The sequence below is a fragment of the Lepidothrix coronata genome, unplaced genomic scaffold (genome assembly GCF_001604755.1).
Source record: "Lepidothrix coronata isolate B3197 unplaced genomic scaffold, Lepidothrix_coronata-1.0 Scaffold214, whole genome shotgun sequence".
NCBI classification, from domain to species: domain Eukaryota; kingdom Metazoa; phylum Chordata; class Aves; order Passeriformes; family Pipridae; genus Lepidothrix; species Lepidothrix coronata.
The window spans coordinates 554,536-573,010 of NW_016690394.1; the positions used below are offsets into that span (position 1 = coordinate 554,536).

Below are 18,475 nucleotides of genomic sequence, written 5' to 3' on the forward strand. Positions count from 1 at the left end.
CGGCCGGGGGACAGAGCGGCCCGGGGACAGAGCGGCCCCGGGACAGAGCGGCCCCGGGACAGAGCGGCCCGGGGACAGAGCGGCCCCGGGACAGAGCGGCCCCGGGACAGAGCGGCCCCGGGACAGAGCGGCTCCGGGACGGGGCCGCGATGGCGGCGGAGGGGGAGGACTACGAGGCCGTGCTGTGCGTGAAACCGGCGGTGCTCGTGTACCGCGTCCCGCCCAGGGCCTCCAACCGCGGCTACAGGTGCGACCCGAGCCCGCCCCGAGCGGTGTCAGCGCCTCCGGGCGCGGGGGGGCCGCCCCTGCCCTCGGGGGGCAGGGTCCCCTCCCTGTGGGCTCTCGGGGGTCTCCCCGGCCATGGGGTGAGGGGTCCCCTCTTCCTCATAAGGTGTTTGGGGGCAGCCCCTCCCTGTGGGGTTCGTGGGGGTCCCCTCCTTAGAGGGTGTTTGGGGTTCGCCCCTCACTGTGGGGAGCGGGGTTATACAGGCCCCATAAGTTATTTGGGGTCTGCAACTCCCCGGGGGCAGCAAGAAGTGCCCCCTGAGGTATCTCTGTCCATCAGAGGGTTTCTCTGCCCCCCCAGGGTATCCCTGTCCCCCATCCCTGCCCCACAGGGCTTGTCTCCATCCCCCCGGGTGTTTTGGGGTCCCCCTCCCATCAGTCCTGGACTAAAGTCCATCCTGGCCCAGCCAGGCTGTGCCTGGCCCAGCCCAGCACCACCCAGAAGCTGCTTCTCTCCGAACCCCTGTGGAAAGGGAACTGAAACCTCCCGGGCAGCGCTCGCTACTCCCCCTGAACCCAAACCCAGAAAGGGACCTGAAACCTCCCGGGCAGCGCTTGCTGCTCCCCCCAAACCCAAACCCAGCAGCTGCTCTGGGGGAAACGGGAGCTCTTGGGACAAACCCCCTCCTTCCCACCGCGGCTCCCTATCCCAGCTCCGAGGGGCCTTTGGGGGGCACTCGGAGGGCTCTGGGGGGGCGGCTCAGACGCATTCCCTGTTTTCCAGAGCCGCGGAGTGGCAGCTGGACCAGCCGGCCTGGAGCGGGCGGCTGCGGATCACGGCCCGCGGCAGCACCGCCTTCATCCGCCTGGAGGACAAGACCTCGGGTGAGGGGCGATCCATGGATCCCGCGGGAATGTGCTGCCGTGCCCTGGAGTTATCCCGCTCCTGTCTCTCTTTTCCAGGGGAGCTCTTTGCCCAGGCACCTGTGGAGCAGTTCCCGGGAATTGCTGTGGAGAGCGTGACGGATTCCAGCAGATACTTCGTCATCCGGATCGAGGATGAGAATGGTGTGTCACCAGAGACCTTGGGACGGCTTCAGAGCCCTCCCTGCTCCTGCTTGGGAAGGATTCCTGCTTTCCAGGGCAGGATATTCCCTGTATAGGGTGGCAAAGGGAGGAATTATTGTTTGGGAAGGATCCCTCCTTTTGGGAAGGATTCCTGCTTTCCAGGGCAGGACATTCCCTACCTGGGGTAGCAAAAGGAGGAATTATTGTTTGGAAAAGATTCCTGCTTTTAAGGGCTGATATTCCCTGCACAGGGTGGCAGAGGGAGGAACTCTCTCACTCCCACACATCAGCAGGGCTCTGACCTTCACCAGGAACACAAACACTTGGATTTTCCTGCTCGGTGTTGGAGTGAGGGCACAGGATCCTCCCCGTGGTGCCAGCTCTGCTTCGTGTTCCCTTCCAAGGGGTTTTACACCAACGAGGTGAAATCCCTGGAGAAGGGAAGGGTTTGCTGTGACCTAATTGTGGCCTTCCCGTGCCTAAAGGGGCTCCAGGGAGCTGGAAAGGGACTTGGGGCAAGGGATGGAGGGACAGGACAAGGGAATGGCTTCCCACTGCCAGAGGGCAGGGATAGATGGGATATTGGGAAGGAATTCCTCCCTGTGAGGGTGGGGAGGGGCTGGGATGGAATTCCCAGAGAAGCTGTGGCTGCCCCATCCCTGGGAGTGTCCAAGGTCAGGTTGGACGGGGCTTGGAGCATCCTGGGCTAGTGGGAGGTGTCCCTGCCCATGGTAGGGTGTGGAATGGGATGATCCTTAAGGTCCTTTCCAACCCAAAGCATCCTGGGATTCTGTGATTCCGTGATCTCCAGTGCCATGGCTCAGGCTCCACAGTCCCAGCTCTCACTGGAGCTGGCAGCAGGCACGAGGATGTGTGGGATGGACTATCCCATCCCTGCTCCTCCGCTGCTGTGCATTCCAGCCCCTATCCCTCCCCGTTCCCAGGCCGCCGGGCGTTCATCGGGGTCGGCTTCGCGGACCGAGGGGACGCCTTCGACTTCAACGTGGCCCTGCAGGACCATTTCAAGTGAGTCTGCGCCTTTCCTGGCTCCTCAGCTCCAGTTTTGGCAGGTGTCCCCCAGGAATGTTGGAGAAGTGGGCAGGTGTGGTGGGAAGAGCTGGGAACTCTTGTATCCCTGCCCTCTGTATCAGCCGTGTCCCAAACTGGGCTTCCGAGCCCCAAAGGGGGCAAATTCCCTGATTTATTTCCCTCCTTCACATGCCACCTGTAAGGGGGTGCCCCTGAGGGACTGGGATGCTGCTCCAGCTGCTGGGAATGGTGGGGTTTGGGGAGGGATGGCTGGAGGATCCGTGGGAATTGTCCCTGCAGTGCCCTGGCAGGTGAGGTCTCGGGTCACGTCCGAAGCCTTTAAGGAGCTGCTGCCGGGCCCAGGGGATGATCCTGAGCAGGATTTGTCTGGGGGAGCCTGGTGACGTCTCCTTTTCCATGGATTTAATTCCCGCAGGTGGGTGAGGCAGCAGAGTGAGCTGGCCCGGCAGGACCTGGATCAGGGACCCAAACTGGACCTGGGATTCAAGGAAGGACAAACCATCAAACTCAACATCGCTGTGAGGGGCTTTTCCAGCTAATTCCAACCTCGGGTGGCACAAGAAAGCAGCGGCTTCTCCCCAAAATCCTCACGCAGGAGGAATGCTGGAGCAGAGCCCATTGGGATAACGCTGCCTGCAGGGATTTGCGGGGGGTTGTGTTACAATTCCTGGTTCCAGAACCGGGTTTATGGGATTTTTGGACAAAAAAACCACCCTTGGTTGACCCCTTTGGATGCACCAGCAGTGGGATATCCCAGCACCGCAGGATTTTATCCCCAGAATAAACCCGTTTGGCTTTGTGGGATTTGCTCCCCAGCTCTGGCTTTGAATGTGATCCCACCCAAAATTCCCACTCTTCTTTCAGAACATGAAGAAAAAGGAAGGAGCCACAGGGAACACCAGACCACGTCCTGCAGGGCCCGGGGGCCTGACTTTGCTCCCACCACCTCCCGGGGGGAAATCCTGTGGAGAGCGCCCGCCCTCCCTGCCCGGCCCCGCCCAGCTCCCGGGAACGCCCATCACAGGTCTGGGCACGGCAGAGCCGGCAGGCTCCATGGAATCCTTTGGAGCTGGGGGAATGCGGGAACAAGGGCAGGAAATAACCCCTGGTGTTTGTGTTCTCTCTGCCCACAGACTCGGTGCTGTCCTGGCCTCAGCCCTCTGCTCCCGCTGCTCCCGCTGCTCCCGCTGCCGACGCCTGGGGAGACTTTGCCAAAGCTTCGGGGTGAGCCTGGAGGGGCTTTGGGTGGGATGAGGGTGCCCCAAATCCTGCTGGTTTTGCTGGAAAACCCCGCTGGGGTGGGGGCACTGCTCCACCCAGTCCCAACTTCGGGATTCAAAAGCAACTCTGCCAGAGCTCCAGGAGCGTTTGGACAATGCTCCCAGGGACAGGATGGGATTTTGGGGTGTCCTGGGCAGGGCCAGGGGTTGGACTGGGTGATCCTTGGGGGCCCTTCCAGCTCAGGACATTCCGTGGTTCTGTGGGGTGCAGATTCCCTGAGTTCAAGTCTACGGGCACTTCGTGCTCCAGGATAATTCTGGGGTGATCCTGGAGGACCCATTTGCTGCCTGGATGCCCCTTCCAGGTCTAAATCCCCTTTTTTCCCTGGTTTTCCCTCTCTCCAGGTCGACTCCTAACCAGACTCAGGGGAACTGGGTCCAGTTCTGAGCCCACAAGGGTACTGGGATCCTCGGGATTCCTTTGGGACCAAAGAAGCAGCTTCAGGACACCTTCACTCCTGCCCTTAAATCCTGCCTGGCATCAAAATGCTGGAATAAGTGCTGGAAAGAACCAACCACGTGCCTTAAAACACTCCACACCCCCGTGCCTGCTGCATCCAGGGTCTGTTATTTTCCCCCTGGATCACGGGAGACCTTCTCCCTTGGGAAAAACCATCCGGTTCGTCCCCTCTCCTCCATAACAAGGGGGTGCTTGGGGTCTCCTCAGGGACTTTCTCCTTGGTTTTTTGGGCTGGATAAATCCTTCCCTGGGCAAGGAGCATCCTCCTGGAGACATCCCACCTCCCAGCTCCGCACGACGCCTGCCAAGATGCCGAATATCACCTTGGTTTTCTTCCTGAGCACTTACCTGGGATGTTGGGAAGCTCCAGCCGTGGTGTTTCCATGCTGAAATTCCTCATTTCTTACTCTGGGAAGTTTGCTTTATTCCTGCTCTCCTTTGAAGACAGGATTTTTTACTTCTTTCCATGGACTTTTCATTAGGGACAGAACGGTCTCTTGGACAGAGCTGGGGTTGAGACTCCTCCCTAAACACAGAAATATTTTCTTACCTATTTATATGAAGCCTTTTCCACGTACGAAATCCCACTTGTTTTTTTATTCAGTGCCTTGGACTTTTCCTTTTCCAACTGGCTGACGGGCATTTTGCTTTCGGAGCTTTTCCCTGGGCCTGGCAGCAAAGCCAGGTGAGACTGGGACGCCTCAGAGTGAACAATAAAACGCTTTGGATGCCACAGTGGAATCTTTTCCTCCCCCGGGGCTGCTCGGAGGGACTGGGATGGGCTTCTGTGGTTCCCTCTCCTCGGTGGTGCCAAGGAAACGGGAATGGGAAGGGGATTGGCCGGGGAAGCACAACAGAACCTGTTGCTTAGCAGTGGTTTGTGCTTGGGAAGGTCGCCGGGAGAGGGAGGTGAGGGAGGAAATGGGGGGAAAAGGAGGGTTTTTGGGACACAAGTGCTCGAGGGGGGGGATTGGAGGCAGCTTCCCCTTGGCTGCAGGGATCCAAGGCAACATAAATCCTCAATCCCATCTGCCTGGTCCCTGTAATCCGGAGGAGAAAGGGCACTTTCCCTGGAGGGGGGGATTGGGAAAGAGGGTGGGAGACCCCCTGGAAAGCAGAGTGTGGCTTGGGATGGGATCCATCCCTTGTTTCGGGAGCAGGGATGTCTCCGGCCCCCACTGGGGGCAGGTTTGGGGCTCGGATCGGGGATTTCCCGTCCCCTTTCCCTACCGGGGGGGGAAAAAATCCTGAATTACCCGAGAGGGGGAACGTTGCTGCTCCAGAGGCGGCGGCGCGGGGAATCCTCCCGAGTCCCGGCGCATTCCCACATCCCGGGGGAGGGTTTAAAGCTGGATCATCCCGAGTCCCGGTACATTCCCACATCCCGGGGGAGGGTTTAAAGCCGCTTCACCCCTTGGCAACCCCGGCTCGCTCCTCCCCGGAGCTTTTCCTGCCGGAGCGAACCCCGGGGCGTTAATGAGCTTAATGAGCGCCGGGGCTTAACGAGGGGAGCGGCTGCCTCTTCCCAAGGAGCTCCGTTCCCTGCTGGAATCCCCATCCCGCCGCCGAGCCGGGACTTTCCCACCCGTTTTGCTCGCGGGAAGCGCCGGGGGGTTGGTATCTGTTTATATTTTCCTTCATTTTCCTCCTTCTCGCCAAGAGCCTCGGGGTGGGTTTATTTCCAAAGGCCGGGAATGCCGAGGGGTATTTTTGGAGGAGGATGGTGGAATGTTGGTGTCGGAGGCGTTGGGACCCCCCCAGGAAGAGGAGGGTCCCCGCTCCCGCCGTCACGCAGGGAGGGGACGGCGGGATTTCGGGCTAATCCCGACCTCGCATCCGCTTTCCACTCCCAGGAAAGGGGTGGAAACAGCCCAAAATCCCAGGAAAAGGGGGGTCGGGACAAAGAGGCCGCGCCGAGGGGGTGCCGAGGGCAACTTGGATGCTCCGGGAAGCCCGAGGCTGAGGTGGGGTCCCCGTGTCCCCCCTCGCGGAGCCGCGGAGCGGGAGCGCGGCATCAGGAATGGGAATGGGAATGGGAATGGGAATGGGAATGGGAATGGCACGGGGAGTGGCGCCCGGGCAGCGGGGTTGGGATAAAGGGGCCTTTTGTGCTGGGATTTGGGGTCGCGGCGGCGAATCGGGGCGGGTTCGGGGCTGCGAATACGAACGCGCGGCGGTTTTGGGGGTCACGACTGGAAATCCTGCAGCGGTTTTGGGATCAGGAAGTGCAAAAATCTGCAGCAGTTTGGGGATTGTAACCGGGAATCTGCAGCCCTGGGATAAGGAACTGCAAACCTGTGGCGGATTTGGGATCACAAACGGGAACGTGGGCAGATTGGGGGACCACAAATGCGAATTTTGGGGCAGTTTTGGGATTGCAGCTGTAAATCTGCAGCACTTTTGGGGTCACAAACACAAAGTTTCAGTGATTTTTTTCATTGCAGCTGGAAGTCTGCTGAGGTTTTGGGATCACAAATGCAAATTTTGTGGCAGTTTTGGGATTGCAGCTGTAAATCTGCAGCACTTTGTGATGCCAGCTGCAAATCTACAGCGGCTTTGGGATCACAAACAGGGAGTTTTAGTGATTTGGGGATCCCAACTGTAAATCCGCAGCAGTTTTGTGATTGTAGCTGGAAATCTGTAGAGTTTTGGGGATCATATTTGCAGGTTTGTGGCAGTTTTGTGATTGCAGCTATAAAACTGCAGTGGTTTTGTGATAGGAACTGCAAATCTGTGGTGGGTTTGGCATCACAAACAGGGATCTGTGGAGATTTTGGGATCACAAATGCAAATTTGGTGGCAGTTTTGGGATTGCAGCTGTAAATCTGCAGCATTTTTGGGGACTGCAACTGGAAATGAGCAGTTTTGGGGATCATAAGTGCAATTTTGTGACAGTTTTCTGATTGCAATTATAAATCTGCAGCGAGTTTTGTGATTTTAACTCCAGATCTGCAGCGAGTTTTGTGATTTTAACTCCAGATCTGCAGCAAGTTTTGTGATTTTAACTCCAGATCTGCAGAGGGTTTGGGATCACAAACAGGAATTTGCAGTGTTTGGGGATCATAAATGCAGATTTCTGACAGTTTTGGGATTGGAACTCTAAATGTGCAGTGGTTTTGCTGTCAGAAACAGGAATTTGCAGTGGGTTTGGAATAATAAATGCAAGCTTGGGATGGTTTTATGATTGCAACTCTAAATTTGCAGCGCTTCTGTGATAGGAACTGCAAATCTGCAGCGGGTTCGGGATCACAAATGGGAATTTTTAGTGATTTTGGGATCCCAACTGTAAATCTGCAGGATTTCTGTGATCCCAGCTGCAAATCTGCGGAGTTTTTGGCATCATAAGTGCAAATTGGTGACAGTTTTGTGATTGCAGCTGCAAATCTGCAGTGGTTTCATGATCACAGACATGATTTCGCAGCAGTTTCGTGATCATAAATGCAAATTTTGTGGCAGTTTGGTGATTGCAACTATAAATCTGCAGCACTTTTGTGATCCCAGCTGCAGATCTTAGTGGGTCTGGGGCCACAGGCAGGAATCTGCAGCGGGTTTGGGGTCATGAGTGTGAATTTGTGGCACTTTTGGTGATCGCAGCTGTGACTGTCGCAGTCTTGCCGTCACAGACGTGACCCTGCAGTAGTTTGGGGATCCCAAACACGTTTGCAGCTGTTTTGCCATCGCAACTGCGAAGCTGCAGCCCTTTTGTGATGGATTTGCAGTGGGTTTGTGGTCCCAAACACAAATTTGCAGTGGTTCTGTGAGCGCAGCTCCGAGTCTGCAGCGGGTTTGGGGGTCTGAGCGTGGGTCTGAGCGTGGCAGCTGTGAGTTTTCAGAGGCTTTGAGACTGCAACTGTGCATTTCCAGCAGTCCTCCCACCCCAAAGGGCATCCCTCGGCACGGCCAAGTTGTGGGAGGGAGGCGTTTCCAGCCCGGGGGGGTCAAACCGCTCCCGGAGCGCGCGGGGGAGGCGCAGCCCCTTCCCAGGGAACGAGGCAGCTCCGGGAGCAAAGGGGGCCTTGGCTCCGTCCCGGGGCTGGATCCCATCCGGCCCCACCCCGCAGGGGCCATGTCCTCGCTGCTGTCCCTCCAGGAGGAGAACAGGATCCTGCAGCAGGAGCTGTCCCGGGTGGAGGATCTGCTGGCCCAGAGCCGGGCGGAGCGCGATGAGTTGGCCATCAAGTACAATGCCATCAGCGAGAGGGTGGGGCACCAAACCCCCCCCTTCTGACCCCAAACCTCACCTTTGTAGCCCCAAACCTACCTTTGTAACCCCAAACTCTCCCTTCTGACCCCAAACTCACCCTTCTGACCCCAAACCCGCCTTTGTAACCCCAGACCCACCTTTGTAACCCCAAACCTGCCCTTTTAACCCCAAACCTCACCTTTCTAGCCCCAAACCCACCTTTCTAACCCCAAACCCACCTTTTTAACCCAAACCTCACCTTTTAATCCCACCCCCACCCTTTTAACCCCAAAGCTACGTTTTTAACCCCAAACCCACGTTTTTAACCCCAAACCCCCCTTTCTAACCCCCAACCCACGGCTGTACAACCCCCACCCTCGGCATTCCCTGCTCCCGGGGTGCCATTGTGGTGGGAATTGTGGTGCCGGCGTGTCCGGACCCGTCCTGGCTCGCCAGGGCTTGTCCTGTGGGAAGCACAAAGCATCCCCCTCCTCCATCCCAGTTTTGTTGGTGCTGCTGCTTTTCGGGAAGCAGCCCCCCCACCGGTGCATTCCTTTGCCAAGGAAACTGGGAATTCAAAAGGGCTTTGGCCCTTCCAGTGCTGAGAGCGGCTCCTGGGAGACCCGAATTGAGGGGGGTTGGAAGTTTGGAAGAAATCCCTCTGTCTGGGCCTGGTTATGAACAAAACCCCAACATCAGGAAAATATCCCCTGGGAATTGTCCCTCCCGCCCTCGATCCATCGGGCACAGGCCGGGATGGGGCTTTGCTGAGCCCCCACACGGAGAGTTGGGTTAGTTTGGAAAGCACCCCCAAAACTTCCCATCCCTCCCCTCCCTGGGCGTGCAAAGAGGGTGGGAAGCTGGGATTTGGGGGGGAAGGTGGGATCTGGGGGGGAAGGTGGGATTTGTTGGGGGCTTGGCTGTGGCTCTCCAGGATTTGCTGTGGGACCTCCCCAGCTTTCCTGGGACATGATGGGTGGTGCTCGGGGGGTGCCGGGGGGTGCCAGCCCGTATCCCACCCCTCTCCCAGCTGGAGCAATCCCTGCGCACGGAGGCGGGAGAGCGGGAAGCGGCCGAGAGCCGGAGCCTGGCCCAGCACAACATCGAGCTCCGGAGGCTCCTGGAGGAGGAACAAGCCGCCTACAAGCGGAAGCTCCAGGCCTACCAGGAGGGGCAGCAGAGACAGGCCCAGCTCGTGCAGAAGCTCCAGGCCAAGGTAAATCCTTCCCGGGGGGAGCAGGGACGGTCTGGGAGCCCCCCCGGGTGTCACCCCCGGTGTCACGGCCCCGTCCCCCCGCAGGTGCTGCAGTACAAGAAGAAATGTGGGGAAGTGGAGCAGCAGCTGCTGGAGAAGGCGACGGAGCTGGAGCAGGAGAGGCTGACGGTGAGGGATGGGCCCAGGGGATGTCCTGCCCCAAACCCCCCCCAGATCGAGGTGGTGGCGAGCGGGATGTTCCCACAGATCCAGCTGGATGCCAGCGGCTCCCAGCCAGAGGAGGAGAGCAGCAACGAGCTGGAGAACGCCCTGATCCGGCTGGAAGAGGAGCAGCAGAGGTGAGCGGGATCCCTGGAGGGGTGGGATGCTCCAGACACGGTGACCCCCCATCCCAGGAGCAGCAAAGGTGAGTGGGATCCTCAGGAAGGTGTGGGGATTCCCAGGAGGGGGATCCCCTCCATTCCCTCCATCCCAGGAGCGTAGAGGTGAGTGGGATCCTTGGGGAGGTTTGGGGATTCCCAGGAGGGGGATCCTCTCCATCCCAAGAGCAGCAGAGGTGAGTGGGGATCCTTGAGAGTTGGGGAGATTTCCAGGGGGATGCTCCGGCCATTCCACCCATCCCAGGAGCAGCAGAGGTGAGCACGATCCCTGGGGAAGATGTGGGAGTTCCTGGGGGGACATTCCATCCATCATCCATCCCCTCCCTCCCCATCCCAGGAGCAGCAGAGTGGGGGTCCCTGGGCAGGTGTTGGGCATTCCCGGTGGGATGCTCCACGGGTCCCTGTGTCCCCATCCCAGGAGCAGCAGCCTGGTGCAGGTGAACTCGATGCTGCGGGAGCAGCTGGAACAGGCCAACGCGGCCAACGCGGCGCTGAGCGAGGACATCCGGAAGCTCACGGCGGACTGGGCACGGAGCAGGGATGAGCTGGAGCAGAGGGAGGCCGAGTGGAGGCGCGAGGAGGAGGTCCGGGGGGCCCTGGAATGTGGGGGGAGGCAGGGATCCATCAGGGAGGGCTGTGAGGCAGAGGGATGTGGCTTGGAAAGGGATGCGGGATCACGGAGAGGGATGGAGGGTCTTGTGGGACGTTCCATTTGGGAGCACGTGCCATGTGGCACGTGATGGGAAAGAGATATAATGCAGGGATGTATCATGGAAAGGGATGCGGGACCAGTGGGAGGGATGTGGGACCATGGGGGATGTGGCAAAGAAAATTTGGGAGTGCAGGGGAGGTGGCACATGATGGGGAGGGAATATGAGTCAGAGGGAAGCATCATGGAAAGTCTCCAGGACCACTAGGAGGGGTGCAGGGTCGTGGGGGATGTTACATGGAGAAGAATTTGGGAGTGCAGGGGATGTGGCTTGTGATAAGAAGGGGATATAATGCAGGGATACCTCTTGGAAAGGGATGCAGGACCACCTGGAGGGATGTGGGATGTTGCACAGGGAAGAATTTTAGGGGTGCAGGGGATGTGGCTCATTGTAGGAAGGGGCTATAACGTGGGGATACCTCATGGAAAGGGGTGCAGGACCAGCAGGAGGGATGGGGGACCATGGGGGCTGTGACATGGAAGGGGATGCAGGAGCACCAGAGGGGTACAGGACTGTGGGGATGTTGCATGGAGAAGGCTTTGGGGGTGCAGGGGATGTGGCTTGTGGTGGGAAAGGAATATGAGTCAGAAGGAAGCATCATGGAAAGTCTCCAGGACCACCTGGAGACTCCTGCACCAGGAGGGGTGCAGGGTCATGGGGGATGTTGCCTGGAGAAGAACTTGGGGATGTGACGTGTGATGGGAAGGGGCTGTGAGGCAGGAGGATGCAGGGATGCACCATGGAAAATGATACAGGACCACTGGGAGGGATGTGGGGCCACGGGGAGTGCTGCACAGAGAGGGATTTGGGGGTACAGGGGATATGATGGGGAGGGGATGCCAGGCAAGGGGATGTGTCCCCAACTCTCTCTGTGCCTGAGGGAATTGGGGCTGCGCAGCACCGCGGGGTGATGGGCGTGGCCAGGGGGACATTTGGGAATTTGGGGAGCGTGGTGGGTCTCCCAGCGGGCGCCGACCCCCCTCCACCTACCCGCAGTCCTTCAACGCCTACTTCAGCACGGAGCACAGCCGGCTCCTGACCCTCTGGAGGCAGGTGGTGGCTCTGCGGCGGCACTTCGGGGACATGAAATCCAGCACCGAGAGGTCAGCGGGGGTCCCGGCCGGGGGGGCGATCCCTGGGGGTTCCCGAGGGCCTCCGGCTGCCCCCCCGCATCTCCCCCCGCAGGGACCTGTCGGAGCTGGGCCACGAGGTGTCCCGGGCGGGCCGCGCCGCCCACGCCGCCTGCCTGGCCCTGGGGGCCAACCTGCGCCTGGCCGAGAGCCAGGCGGGAGCGGCGCGGGAGCGGCGGGAGCTGCGCCTGGCACAGCTGGAGGAGCAGCTGGCGGCGCGGGCACGAGATGCCGACCTGGAGAAATCCGCCCTGGGAGCCAAGTAGGGACGGTCCGGGGGGCTCGGGGGTTGCGGGGCCGGCTGCGGGGACCGCGGCGCTTCCCGGTGTGTGCCGCAGGCTGGAGGAGATGACGGCGGCGCTGGAGCGGCGGCGGGGCGAGGACGAGGAGAGGGAGCGGGCGGTGCAGGCGCTGACCCTGCAGCTGCGGGAGCTGGTGGGTGCGGCTCGGGGGCGCCGGGCTCGGGGGGTGAGCCGGGACCGGACCCTGATGCCCGAGGGTGTTTCCAGGAGGCCGCGCGCGCCCGGGAGCCGCCGCCGGAGGAGGTGCAGGCGCTGCGCTCGGAGCTGGAGCTGCTCCGCCGCACCCTGCACGACGTCACCCAGGTGCTGGGGACAGCCCGGCCCTGCCTCGGTTTCCCCTTTCACACCTCAGTTTCCCTATCCCTTGACTCAGTTTCCCCCTTCCTTGACTCAGTTTCTGCTTTCCTGTCTGTTTTCCCATCCCTTGACTCTGTATCCCCCTTCCTCAGTTTCTGCTTTTCTTGACACAATTTCCCCTTTCCTTCACTCGTCTTCCCCTTCCTTCCCCACCTCAGTTTCCCCTTTCCCGCCTCAGCTTCCCCATCCCATGACTCCATTTCCCCCTCTCTGCTTCAGTTTTGCCTTCCCTTGACTCAGTTCCCCCTTTCCTGCCTCAGTTTTCCCTTTCCCGCCTCAGTTTTCCCTTTCCCACCTCTGTTTCCCCTTCCCTGGATTCCGTTTCCCTTTTCTCATTTCAGTTTCCCCTTTCCCGCCTCAGTTTCCGCTTTCCTGCCTCTGTTTTCCCTTTCCCACCTCAGTTCCACCTTTTCCGCCTCAGTTTTCGCTTTCCCACCTCTGTTTCCCCTTTCCCGCCCCAGTTTCCCGTTCCCTGCCCGCTGTCCCGCCGCAGCTCCCGGTGTTCCCGCTCCAGCCGCTCCGTGTGTCCCGCAGGCGGTGCTGGCCGATGACCCCGCGTCCTCCCCAGCGCCCGGCGCGGTGTCGCCGCCGTGTCCCGCCGTGTCCCCTGCCCTGTCCCCCGGCGCCGTTCGCTCGTGGCTGGTCCGGCGGCGGGCGGAGCTGACGGTGAGCGGGGCAGGAGGAGGAGGAGGAGGGAGGCTGAGGATGATGCCGGGGCTGAGCCCTTTCCCGGCGCAGGAAGCGCGGAGCCAGGCAGAGCAGGGCCGGGAAGCGGCCGCGGGGCTGCGGCGGGAGCTGCGGGACAGCGAGGGGCGGCTGGAGGCGCTGGAAAAGCGGCTGGAGCAGCTCCGGGCGGAGACCGGGAACTGCCGCCGGGAGCGGGACGAGGCGCTGCGGGAGGGACTCGGGCTGAGGGCGCGGAACGAGGAGCTGCGGAGGTACCGAGGGAGGGAGAGAGGAGGGGGGGATGGATGAGGGATGGAAGGACGGAGGGACGGATGGATGGACGGATGATGGATGGATGGAGGGACAGATAATGGAGGGACGGATGGATGATGGATGATGGATGAATGGATGATGGATGGAGGGATGGATGGATGGAGAGACAGATGGATGATGGATGGACAGATAATGGAGGGATGGATGAAGGGATGGAGGGAGGGACGGATGGACAGACGGGTGTTCCCGGCTCCAACCAGGCCAGCCTGGCTGTGCCTGTGCCTGTGTCCATGTGTCCGTCTGTCCCTGTGCATCCGTGTGTCTCTCCCTGTACTTGTGTCCGTGTGTCCATCTGTCCCTGTGCTTGTATCCATGTCTTGTCTATCTGTCCCTATCCATCCATCCCTATCCATCCATCCCTACACATCTGTCTGTCTGTCCCTGCACATCCTTCCATTCTGATGCATCTTTCTTGACCCACCTGTGAGCATCCCCCACCCATCCATCCTCCCTGTCCATCCATCCATCCATCCATCCATCCATCCATCCATCCATCCATCCCCCATGTCCATCTGTCCATCCATCCATCCGTCCGTCCATCTGTCCATCCACCTGTGTTCCTCTGTCCCTCCACCTACTCTGTGTCTGCCTGTCCATCCATCCCTCCATCCACTCATCCATGTCCATTTGTCCATCCATCCACCCCGTGTCCATCTCTCCATCCATCCACCCCGTGTCCGTCTGTCCATCCATCCCCCCCGCCGTGTTCGTCTCTCTGTCCATCCGCCTGCCCATGCCCACCCCCCCCGCCGTGTCCGTGTGTCCGTCAGGGAGCTGGAGCGGGCGGAGGCGGTGCTGGCAGTGGAGCAGCAGCGGGCGGGAGCTCTGGAGCAGGAGCGGGCGCAGCTCCAGCGCCAGAACGAGGGGCTCGAGGATTCCCGGGATGAGGCTGCCCGGGATGCCCAGAGCGCCCGGGAGCAGCTGGAGCACAGGTGGGGACTGGGGGGCTCGGGGGGTGCAGGGGGGCACAGGTGAATTCAGGGGGCAGAGGTTGGTGTTGGGGGGCATAGGTGAGTTCAGGGGGCACAGGGGGATGCAGGGGGCCACAGGTGAATTCAGGGGGTCACAGGTTGGTGCAGGGGGACACAAGTTGGTGTTGAGGGGCACAGGTGAGTTCACAGGTGGATGGAGGTGCATCCCCTGCACAGGCAGGTGCAGAGGGGCACAGGAGGGTTCAGGGGGGCACAGGTGGGTGCAGGGTGGGGGTGGGCACTGCAGTGTCCCCCACCCCCAGGGGCTGCTCCTCGAGCGCAGTGAGAGCCCCAAAGCCCCCCCGGGTGGGTTCTGCCCCCCGCCGCGGGTGCTGAGCCCCCCTGCCCCCGTGGTGCCCAGCCAGCGGCAGCTGGAGGAGCTGGAGGCGCAGCGGGCGCGGGCGCAGCGGGAGCTGCTGGAGGCGCGGGAGGAGCAGAGCCGGGCGGAGCTGCAGGCGGAGCTGGCACGGGGAGAGCGGGATGTGCTGGCACAGGCGCTGGGAAAGGTGGGCACCCCCAAACCCCAGCACCCACAGGGGGTCTGTCCCATTGCAGCGGGTGCCCCCAATGGATAGAAGTGCATCCCTATGGATAGAGGTGCCCCCTATGGATAGAGGTACATCCCTATGGATAGGGAGGTGCATCCCTACGGGTAGAGGTGCATCCCTATGGATAGAAGTGCCCCCCATGGATAGACATGCATCCCCAATGGATAGAAGTACACCCAATGGATAGAGGTGCATCCCATGGATAGAGGTGCATCCCATGGATAGAGGTGCATCCCTATGGATAGAGGTGCATCCCATGGATAGAGGTGCACCCAATGGATAGAGGTGCATCCCCAATGGATGGAGGTGCATCCCATGGATAGAGGTGCATCCCCAATGGATGGAGGTGCATCCCCAATGGATGGAGGTGCATCCCTATGGATAGAGGTGCATCCCATGGATAGAGGTGTATCCCTATGCAGTGGGTGAATTCCCATGGATGCAGGTGGCAGGGATGCCACCCCTGCAGCTGATGCCCCCCATGCCCCAGCTGCCCACCATGCCTCAGTTACCCCGTGCATGTTCTCCACACCTCTGAGTCACGCCTGGCACCCTCCCAGTCACCCCATGCCCCCTTCCCTCTCCTCCCAGTGACCCCTGACACCCTCCCAGTGACCCCCTGTACCCTCCCCACCCCTCAGTCGCCCCTGACACCCTCCCTGTGCCCCCGTTGCCCCCCGTTGCCGCCGTGCCCACCCGGTGCCCGCCGTGGCAGGCGCAGGGCAGCTGCGGGGAGCTGGCCCTGGCACAGCGGGCGGCGGAATCCGAGGAATGCCGGCTGCGGGACGCCTTGGCCAAGACCTCGGAGCTGGCGTCGGGGCTGGCGCGGGAGAAGGCGGAGCTGTGCCGGCGGCTGGAGCGGCTGGAGCAGGAGCGGGAGCGCGGGCGGCTGCGGACGCGGGAGCTGCTGCGGGAGCTGGCGCAGCTCCGGGCGCGGCTGGAGCGCGGGCGCCGCGCCGGGATCCTGGAGCGGCAGGGCCTGGAGCGGGCCCGGAGCGCGGCGCTGGAGGGGTCCCGGGGCGTGCGGGCGGAGCTGCGGGCGCTGCGCCAGGAACACCTTCGGCTGCGCCAGCACCTGGCACAGGTGGGCACCGGGACGGGGCACTGGGAGCGGTGGGGGCTGACTGGGAGGGGTGGAGGGTCCATGAGGTGGGGCTGGTTATCCCTGCGTGGGAACTGGGGGTCCCTGGGGGTGACTGGTGGTCCGTGTGTGTGATAACTGGTGGTCCGTGAAGGGTGACTGGTGTACCCTGTGGTGCCGTTGGGGGTCCCTGAGGGGTAACTCCTTGTCCATGAGGGGTAACTGATGGTCCCTGTGTGGTAACTGGTGATCCAGGAGGGGTAACTGGTGGTCCCTGTGTGGTAACTGGTGGTCCCTGTGTGGTAACTGGTGCTCTGTGGGGGGTGACTGATGGTCCCTGTGGTACTTGGTGGTCCCTGTGGTGTTCCCAGTGTTCCCCACTGGTACCCGGTGTTCCCGGTGGTCCTGGTGCTCCAGGTGGTCCCGGTGCTCCCTATGATCCCAATATTCCATTGGTCCCGGCGCTCTCTGTGATCCCGATATTCCCGTGGTCCCAATGCTCCCCATGGTCCCGGTATTCCTGCGGTCCTGGTGCTCCCCGTGGTCCCGTTGCGCCCCGTGATCCTGATATTCCCTTGGTCCCAATGCTGCCCGTGTTCCCGTTGCTCCCCGTGCCCCCGGTGTTCCCGGCACAGGCTCTGCAGGCCCAGGGCACGGCGGGCGAGGCGCTGGCGCGGGCGCGGGCGGAGCAGGAGCAGCTGCGGGTGGAGCAGGAGCGGCTGAGCCGGAGCCACGCGGAGCTGGCCCAGGACAGCGCCGGGCTGGCCGTGCAGCTCGCCATGGCACAGCGGCACGGGCAGGAGTGCCACAGGGAGGCACAGGGGCTCAGGTGGGGTGGGATGGGATGGGATGGGGGATGGATGGGAGGAGTCTGGGCTCAGGTGGGATGGGATGGGATGGGATGGGATGGGTGGGAGGGTCTGGGCTCAGGTAGGTGCTGGGATGGGGGAACTTCTGGGCCCAGGTGGGATGGGGGAGTTCTGAAATCAGGTGGTACTGGGATGGGTGGGGGGTTCCAGGCTCGGGCAGGTGCTGGGGCGGAGGGGGTTCCTGGCTCAGTGGAATGGGGTGGTTTTGGGCTCAGGTGGGTGCCAGGATTGGGAAAGTGCTGGGCCCAGGTGGGATGGGGTGGTTTCAGTCTCAGGTGGATGCCTGGATGGATAGGGGGGTTCTGTGCTCAGGTGGATGCCGGGATTGGGGAAGTTCTGGGCTCAGGTGGGATGGGAGGTTCCAAGTTCAGGTGGGTGCTGAGATTGATGGGAGGGTTCTGGGCTCAGTGGGGGGGGGTTCCAATCTCAGATGGGTGCTGGGATGGATGGGAAGGTTCCGGGCTCAGGTGGGTGCTGGGTGGGGATGTGGGTGCCAGGGCAGCTCCCCCAGCCTGTCCCGGCAGTGTTCCCGGCATTCCAGGTCGGAGAAGGAGGGGCTGGAGAGCAGCGTGTTCCAGCTGCAGGCACAGCTGGCCCAGCTCCAGGCCCGGAACCAGCAGCTGGAGAGTGAGGGCCGGACGCTGCTCCAGGCCAAGGAGGCACTGGAGGGTGAGGGGGCCCGGCCACGGGGCTGTCCCACCACTGACCATCCCCGTCCATCCCCATCCCCATCCCCATCCTCATCCTCAGCTGTCTCTATTCACCCCCATCCATCCCCATTCCCTTCCATCTTCATCCTCGTTCAGTCTTCATCCTCATCCTCATTCTAATCTTCATCCCCATCCCAATCTTCTTCTTCATCCCCATTCATCCTCGTTACCATCCCCCTTTATCCTCATCCCCATCTGTCTGTATCTTCATCTTTATCCTCATCCCAGCCTTCATCTTTGCCCCCGCCCATCCAGATCTTCATCCTCATCCCTGTCTTCATCCCCATCCGGCTGCATCCATCCCCATCCTCATCCTCATTCCCATCCATCCCCCTCTTCATCCTCATTCCCATCCATCCCCCTCTTCACCTTCATCCTCTTCATCATCCATCCTCAGCCCCATCCCCATCCTCAGCCCCATCCACCTGTCCTCACTGATGGGGGTGTCCCCACTAGCTGGGGGGGTGTTCCCTCTTATGAGAAGGGTCCCCATAAGGCTGGGGGGTTGTTCCCACTGATGGGGTGTCCCCTCTTGTGGGGGGATCTCCACTGACTGGGGGGGTCTCTGCTGATCAGAGGGGCGGTTCCCACTGATGGGGGGTGTCCCCTGGGGATGTCCCCACTGATGGGGGGGTCCCCGCTGATTAATGGTGTCCCCACGGATGGGGAGTGTCCCCACTGATGGATGGTGTCCCCCCTGAATGGATGGGGTGTCCCCACTGATGGATGGTGTCCCCACTGATGTATGGTGTCCCCACTGAATGGATGGGGTGTCCCCCCTGAATGGATGGGGTGTCCCCACTGAATGGATGGGGTGTCCCCCCTGAATGGATGGGGTGTCCCCACTGATGGATGGTGTCCCCACTGACCAGGGGGGTCCCCACTGATGGGGATTGCCCCCTGTGGGGTGCCCCCTCCTATGGGGGTGTCCCCACT

At 61.2% G+C, this 18,475-nt stretch overlaps 2 protein-coding genes across 3 annotated transcripts in view; both read left to right on the forward strand.

Moving 5' to 3' along the window:
• Positions 1–13: 13 nt before the first annotated feature.
• NECAP2 (NECAP endocytosis associated 2) lies at positions 14–4,818 on the forward strand. 2 transcript variants are annotated; one of them, XM_017833428.1, is made up of 8 exons: positions 14–247; positions 1,010–1,110; positions 1,189–1,293; positions 2,238–2,319; positions 2,759–2,861; positions 3,208–3,367; positions 3,477–3,567; positions 3,969–4,818. In XM_017833428.1, exons 1-8 carry the CDS (start codon positions 150–152, stop codon positions 4,009–4,011), a joined length of 783 nt encoding a protein of 260 aa, XP_017688917.1. In that variant the 5' UTR covers positions 14–149; the 3' UTR covers positions 4,012–4,818. The 2 variants fall into 2 exon arrangements, with proteins under 2 accessions (XP_017688917.1, XP_017688918.1); XM_017833429.1 differs by lacking the exon at positions 14–247 and adding an exon at positions 345–365.
• A 1,115-nt stretch (positions 4,819–5,933) lies between these two features.
• The window catches only part of CROCC (ciliary rootlet coiled-coil, rootletin), a 25,873-nt gene continuing 13,331 nt past the window's right edge, over positions 5,934–18,475 (forward strand). The window contains exons 1-17 of the mRNA XM_017833374.1: positions 5,934–6,047; positions 8,145–8,284; positions 9,297–9,482; positions 9,567–9,650; positions 9,735–9,820; positions 10,281–10,446; positions 11,569–11,675; positions 11,758–11,964; positions 12,041–12,137; positions 12,212–12,307; positions 12,896–13,027; positions 13,100–13,299; positions 14,131–14,292; positions 14,693–14,837; positions 15,595–15,963; positions 16,596–16,789; positions 17,371–17,498. Coding sequence (XP_017688863.1) covers positions 8,150–8,284; positions 9,297–9,482; positions 9,567–9,650; positions 9,735–9,820; positions 10,281–10,446; positions 11,569–11,675; positions 11,758–11,964; positions 12,041–12,137; positions 12,212–12,307; positions 12,896–13,027; positions 13,100–13,299; positions 14,131–14,292; positions 14,693–14,837; positions 15,595–15,963; positions 16,596–16,789; positions 17,371–17,498 — 2,494 coding nt within the window. The 5' untranslated portion in view covers positions 5,934–6,047; positions 8,145–8,149. The remainder of the gene's footprint in view (positions 6,048–8,144; positions 8,285–9,296; positions 9,483–9,566; positions 9,651–9,734; positions 9,821–10,280; positions 10,447–11,568; positions 11,676–11,757; positions 11,965–12,040; positions 12,138–12,211; positions 12,308–12,895; positions 13,028–13,099; positions 13,300–14,130; positions 14,293–14,692; positions 14,838–15,594; positions 15,964–16,595; positions 16,790–17,370; positions 17,499–18,475) is intronic.

Excerpts from the sequence above, each read along its gene's own strand:
- NECAP2 (XM_017833428.1), top strand. The coding sequence starts at position 150 with ATGGCGGCGGAGGGGGAGGACTACGAGGCCGTGCTGTGCGTGAAACCG. Across the intron at positions 1,294-2,237 it reads CCGGATCGAGGATGAGAATG|GCCGCCGGGCGTTCATCGGG; the intron begins GTGTGTCACCAG and ends CCCCGTTCCCAG. Across the intron at positions 3,568-3,968 it reads GACTTTGCCAAAGCTTCGGG|GTCGACTCCTAACCAGACTC; the intron begins GTGAGCCTGGAG and ends CCCTCTCTCCAG.